The 6,959-nt window shown below is 48.1% G+C and overlaps 1 protein-coding gene across 1 annotated transcript in view; it reads right to left on the reverse strand.

The window, feature by feature from the left end:
- FBXW4 (F-box and WD repeat domain containing 4) overlaps positions 1–3,008 on the reverse strand; it is a 65,868-nt gene extending 62,860 nt beyond the window's left edge. The window contains exon 1 of the mRNA XM_054163926.1: positions 2,645–3,008. Coding sequence (XP_054019901.1) covers positions 2,645–2,910 — 266 coding nt within the window. The 5' untranslated portion in view covers positions 2,911–3,008. The remainder of the gene's footprint in view (positions 1–2,644) is intronic.
- Positions 3,009–6,959: the final 3,951 nt, after the last annotated feature.

Raw genomic sequence — 6,959 nt, forward strand, 5'->3', positions numbered from 1 at the left:
TTCAGGTAGTTGTAGACAGCAATAAGGTCTCCTCTGAGCCTCCTCTTCTCCAGGCTAAGCAACCCCAGCCTCTCCTCATAGGGCCTGTGCTCCAAGCCCCTCACCAGCTTTGTTGCCCTTCTCTGGACACGTTCCAGCAAGTCAACATCTTTCCTAAACTGAGGGGCCCAGATATAACCTCTCTGTAAATCTTACTCCCTCAATTGCAAGAGCAGCAATCTTGGAGGCTGCTCTTGATCTTGGAGACATGCATGAGGAGCAAGTGATACAGAAGAGACATGGCTATTTAAAACCCTCAAGCTGCCACAGATACTATTAAACTCTTCTTCAGCTAAGTACAAATTTTACAGCTGTACCACAACTCAACACATGCACTCACACTGGTTCTTCTGAAGGTGTAAAGATACCCAGACCCCTCAGCACTGTGATATGCCCTTGTCTTTTATCTGTTGCCAGAACTGTCTACTCTACTGAAGCAACAATGCAACTGCTCCCAGATACTGAATCTCCACACAGGGAAATGGAGTGCTTGGCTTTCAGGTATTCTCCATGAGACCTGGCACACTCTTCCAAAGAGCTGTAGATTGCCTGAGCTTTCCATGAACTTAAAAGTAATTAAAGGATTCATGCTCCAGATATATCTCAAGGTTCCTGCATAACCAGCTTGTAATGTCACTTGTGTTACTCACAACTGAACTCCCTAGACCAGGGCAGTGCTGACCAATGCTAAAAGCAGCACTCAGTTCCAGAGCTGTTTAAAGAAAACTTGAAAATAGGACCCAACACAAAAGCACATCCTAGAATTACCCCAAAAGAAAAAAACCCTACACTGTTCATAGCAAACCTAACAGCACCAAAATCCCTGGGAGTTTGTGGTATTCAAGTAGCCTTCCCTCCTCCTAAACCCTCTGACCTAGCAAAACTCTTCTGTACCCATTTATAGACCTGCATTCCTCTGCAAAGGGAAGTCGTGGCCCTTACAAACACTGCACCTGCTTTGCTGTACACCTGATCCCTCCTGCAACTGAAGGAGCAAAGCCTCACCTTATTCTTAATGAAAAATACAGAACTTCATTTCCTCAGGAGACAAAATCATATATCACAGTAGACAGAGTCCAACACACAGCTATTCTGCGGTACTGATTCCTGCTGACTTCCAGGAGAACTGTGCTTAACTTTCAAGCTGTGGAGACTGAGTGTCTTGAAGTGCTGGCCTGAAAATCCAAAACAACAATCTTCAGCACCACCAAAGTCTTGCTCCTGCCAGCAGGAGCCATAATTGTTTCCCTAAAAACCGTGCTAGTGATGAGACAGCATCAGAGACAGCAAAATAGGCCTCAAAACCTGCCATCCCCTCTTTTGATTCGTGTCCACATAGTGTTTACTGAAACAATACTGCGTCACTGGATGACAAGCAAGCTTCTGGGCTGACAGCTAAAGGGAAAACCTAAGAAGGGATCCATAGACCTTAAGAATGCAAACCTCCCCTTGGGATCCTTCAAATAGCAAGAGAAGTCCACACTATGTAGCTTTCCTTGAGTGGGATTTCATATGGTATCAAATTTGAGGGAAGAAAGGGCAATCTTGGAGTCCTTACCAACCACTGCCAGGGCCCAAGCCCAAGTACTTCTTTTAGGAAGATGCTAGTGGCAAGTGGTAAAGCCAAGAGGGCTCACACCTGTTCCAAATCCATATTGTGCTGTGTGCTGTTGAACTGGGGGGGAAGGAGGGGTGTGGGAAGGTCAGAAAAACGACCTCTAGCCACAAAACCTTACAATTCAGGAGCCATGAAGAGTCTAAGAATCACTTTCGCTGTGCAGCCATGACCAGCTATACTGCTAAGCTGCTCCATGAGCACAATCTAAGAAACACATACTGGGGGCTCTGTGCCACGAGGGCTCTTGCACCTAGTAACCTACACGGGCAAAAGCTTTCACCTTTGGCTAAAAGCTCCCGCCTTCACCCATGACAGCAGCCTAGGCCTTGCTCCCTTGCAGCTCCTTCTCCGGGGTATCTTCGAGACTATGGCCGGAGCCGCCGCTTAGAAACAAGGAGGAAGTGTGGGCAGACTGGAGTCACCCCGGCTGCACATGACGGCTCACAGCCTCTCCGTGCTCCCACCTCCCCTAGCTTGAAGCCCCCGGCCCTACATGCTCTGTTAGGCGGAGTTTGACCGTCCACGCTGATTTAGAGAGGGCTTCGGACCTCAACACTTAAGGGCCGCCCCCAACAGGCCCAGGCCGAGAGGACCTGCAAGCCCCCAGCACGCTCTCCCACTCTCTCCCGGGAGCAAGAAGCGCCTGCCCACAATCCCCCAACACCGAGCGCAGAGCCGGGGTCAGCGGCGCCAGCGCCCGCCACGCGTGGTCCCTCCCAGGGGCGGCCCCACCGCGGGCCCGGCGCAACAGCCCTTCCCCTGCCCTCGCCAGCCCCTCCTGGCACAGGCTAAAGACGACGCAGCCGCGCTTCGAGAATAGCTCCCCCTACCCTCCACCCCCTCCCGGCCGCAGGGAGCCCCCCGTAGCGACTACGCCAGCAGCGCAGAACGCCCCTTAGCAACCAGCTAGGCCGCAACATCCCCGGCCTTTCCCAGGCGCCGCTGCCGCCTCCCCACAAACCCTCCCCCCGGGAAGGCCGTTCTTACAGGTCGGTGCCGAGCTGGGTGAAGCCGGAGTTGAGGCAGCCACGGGCTATCCGCCTCCACAGAAGATCGCGGCTGCTGAGGAAGCGCAGGCGGCGGCAGACCTGGGCCAGGCGGCCTAAGGCCTGTGCGTCCAGGTAGGAGCAGATGAGGAGCAGCAGCTCCTCAGGTAAGGCCCAGAGCGGGGAAGGGGGGGAGGAGGAGCGGGGGGAGGCTGCCCGGGATCCCCCCTCCGCCTGGGGGGATCGGGGGCTGCCCTTCCTCCCCATGGAGCAGCAGGTCCTGCCCCTCCTCCCCGGGAGCCGGAGCTGCTGCTGCCCGGGGGAGGCCAAGCCATGGACGGGGGCAGCCGCTCCCCAGTCACATGGGGCAGGAGCCGCTGCCTGTCACTCCCCCACTCCGGGGGAGGAGGAGGCGACTACCGGAGCGGGAGGGGGCACGGGGCCGCCGAGCCCACCGTCGTTAGTTAATTAATTCATTAACGGGAGCCGCTAGGACTCCCCCTGCGCAGCTGCCCCTCCCGCGGCCAGGCACACGGGTCCCTATTTTTCTGAGCTGGGAGGAAAAACATCACCTGAACCACGTATTCATTAATAACGTGAACAATTAATGGTGGGAACGGTGATTCCAGGTGACGAGAGCATCTGCTCCACCACCTGGAGCAACCCCAGCTAGACACTGCACCCCTGCGAAGTAGTGTGAACAGCAAGGTAATTAATGCTCATTAATTATCCTTGAGCAGGGTCAGGAGCGCCTGTCATCCACGAAGTGACAGCAGGGGTCATCTGGTGCTGCACCGCAGTTTTCAACACTCCCAAATTCCTAGGCCATTGTAAAGTAAAAGGTCTTCCCCACCTAAGAGCGGTGGAGTTAAGGCTGGCTTTTCACATGAACCATTTCCCACTCCAGGGCTCCACAGAGCAGGGGATGGAAAGTGCTCGCTCTTCATATGTCTGTGTACATATACATATACAGGCACACCACGGTGAAAGAACAGCTCATAATAACTGAGTCATTGTTGCCATCCACAGGAGCCTGGAGTACTGACAACACTGAAGGATTCTGGTCCAAAATGGAAAAGTAACCCACCAGTCAGTGGAGAAGGAAAATCTGAGTCCAGTGCTGTGCTATTCTTTCTTGTAGCACTTTCCATTCTACAGATGCCTGAAATGCTTGGGAAATTTCTCCCTCAGAATTGAAAGATAGATAAATTGTAAGAAGTTCACCATCTGCCTAGAATGCTTTGAACAGGTATCACTTACCCACCACAGTCTACATCTCCTTTTGCACAGTGGAGTAGGAAAATGTTTTATCATATAATGAGGTTACCATAGCATACCAGCTTTTGGACAGTATTTGCATCCAGTTGCAGAAGGTCAGCTTGTCAGTGTAATCTCAAGCACTCAAATACTCATATATATGACTGAATCCCCAACACTGGAAGCCTCATACTTGAGAGGTTCAAAACTGCTGGCTGAGGAGCTGTCTGGTCCATTTACACCCTGGAAGTCAAGGAAGTTCCAGAAGGCAGCAAATGTTTTATCAGCATTGATAGTGAGTGAATCGGATGGCCCAAGTAATTAAACATTTCTCAATCTAAGTTTGAGTTGAGGAGAAATAGCAGCACACCTGGTACAGCACAGGAGTAGCCAGTTGGAAGGGAGGTAACACACCAAATTTTGGTTAACATGAGATTATGGAAACTTAGTGTGAATGCAATTTTATATGAGCTTAACATCTTTTTGATTGCATTAAACTTAGCTCTTTGTAACAGACTTCAGCAATGTCTGAAACATTAAATTTTTTAAAAGCTGCCTGACTTCTCTGTCTTAAAATGTTCTTTAAAGCCTGATTTATTATCAAGGTGGTCTTTTCTCTAGTAGGATCCCACAGAGACAGCTTATGGGCCCTACACTATTGCACATTTTAGGAGCAACCTGGAAAAAAAAATTCTGAAGTCCTTATTAGCAAAGCTTTTTAGAAGGCACAAAGCGTGGGGCAAGAGACAAACAATGCTTATGGCAGCATAGCCCTATGCTAAGTCTAGGCATAATCAAATTGTATGTATTTCAGTCAAGCCAAATGTAAAGTCTCACATCTAGGAACAAAGAATGTAGGTCACACTGAAAGGATGTAACTCTATCCTGCAAAGCTGCAATTCCGTAAAGACTTCATTAAGATGAATAATCAGCTGAACGTGAGCTCCTTGTGCAGTGCTGTGACCAAAGGGCTAGTGCTGTCCTGGGAAACAAACAAAAGCCAGGAGGTTCTTTTGCTTCTGGTTTTGACTCTGTTGTGACTGCTTTGGAAATAATCTGTCCAAGCCAACGTTTCAAGGAGGATGTTGAAAAACTAGAGGAGTTTCAAAGAAGAGCAGTAAGAATGATTGCAGGACTGTCAAGCGTGTTTTATAGCGAGACCCAAAGTGCTCAGTCTGTTTAGCTTTCCAAAGAGGTTAAGGTGTGTGAGGTGATCATACCTTCTGAGCACTGAGACAGGAAGAAAAATCTGGTAACCCCAGGATCTTCTGTTTAGCAGACAAAGAGATAAGATCTCTTGACAGAAGGTGATGGGGAAACAAATTCATAAATAAAGCACGCTTTTGTAGTGAAGAAGATCAACTGTTGAAACAGCTTACTGAGATTTATGGTAGAGTTACCATTACTGGGTTTTGGGGTTTTTTTAAGACAATACCAGTTGTTTATTTTTCCCTTAGAGAGGCCACAACTACTAAACTTAAACCAAGAATTCACCTACTCAGTCCTAACTCAGGATATCAGACTGTCAAAGAGGTCCTTTCTGGTCTTAGGCTCTGTTACTCTATGGAGGCAACATCTGCACAGCGCGTGTCTCCCTGCCCGATGCAGCACCCATGTTCCAGTATATGATAGTCTTGGCCTGTGGCCATGCCACTTGGGCAAGGAAGCTACTTAAAGAATCACAGAATCATTCAGGTTGCAAAACACTTCTATCATCAAGACCAACCATCAGTTCAACACCACCATGCCTAGTAAACCATGCCCCGAAGTGCCACATTGGGTTGAAATTACCCCCTGAAATAAAATTGCCAGACCAGCTCAGTTGGAAACCAAATGAAGCTGTATCTACAAGCACACTAAAATCTAGAAATACGGAATGCAATGAATATGTACAACATACACAATGTTTATGTGTATTTGCAATTTATAAACAACATGAGAACCCCTCTGGACAAAACTAGGGGGCTACTGATAGCTTTCCCCTCCCTGCTCCCTTCCCCCCACCCTCTACAAGGTAAAAGAGAGAGAGAGAAGAGCAGTGAGTAGCTTGTTAGTACTTAGCCACAACAAAAAAAAACCACAGCCAATGTCAGAAGCACCCAGCTAGTACCTGCTAGAGCAAAGAAGCAGAAAAGAGAAAGAGTTTGTAGAACTATAAGCTAAGTTATCAGATTAATGGGATTATTTAGACCTTATCATTATTTTCCATCCAATGGTAATTTATTTACATTCTACCATTTTCAACTCAATCTATGGAAAACTTTCCTAGGCATCAGCTTAAAAGTGCCACACACATCTTGGTACAGTACTTGATGTGTACTTAGTGCAGTTCAAAAGGAGCCTGGGTGTAACACATGCAGTGTGACCTTCTGGTATACCAGGACCAAAGTATGGCCAAATGCATCTGGGGAAGTACTCTCCAGTTTTGGCTAAGATGAAATGTGTGTTTGCATGCAGTAGTCATGGAGAGGGTGAAATATGCTCCAGACAGGGTACACAGAGTAATATAAAGTTTTTCCCCAAAACACAGATACCATTAATTCCTTTCTTTGGGTTTCTTAAGAGAAAGGACTTGCAACTGCATGCACGTGTTCTTGGGCATAGTTTCAGCTGCTGTGACTCCTGTGGAATAGGCAAAGCTGTGCACCACAGGCTAAGAACTCAATGACACTAGTCTTCCCAGCAGTGCCAAAGTAAGTGTGTGTGTAGGTGTCTGCAGGAGCAAGGTCCAAAGATTTTGAGCCGTTGCTGAAACTGTAGCATGATCATTTCCATTATAATTGTTCATACTCCAATGAAGGGCTCAGAGCAGTATAATCATAAAGCAAATAGTGTATCCTTCCCAAATGTTAAGGTTAAAGATCCCAGTCCCTTCATGGCCCATGACCACTCTGAACCTCTAGAAATAAGGTAGGGTTCTGTGCTAAGCAGCAGACCATTCCAGCATCATGATTTGCAGGGTATGTAAGCTAAAAACTGGGGGGCTTATACCTGTAAAGCTTGAGCTTTGACTGTGTAAGTCAATAAAATCCAGCCTGGAAGAAACATTTCAGTAGCTG

This window comes from Dryobates pubescens, chromosome 8, assembly GCF_014839835.1.
Source record: "Dryobates pubescens isolate bDryPub1 chromosome 8, bDryPub1.pri, whole genome shotgun sequence".
Lineage (NCBI taxonomy): Eukaryota > Metazoa > Chordata > Aves > Piciformes > Picidae > Dryobates > Dryobates pubescens.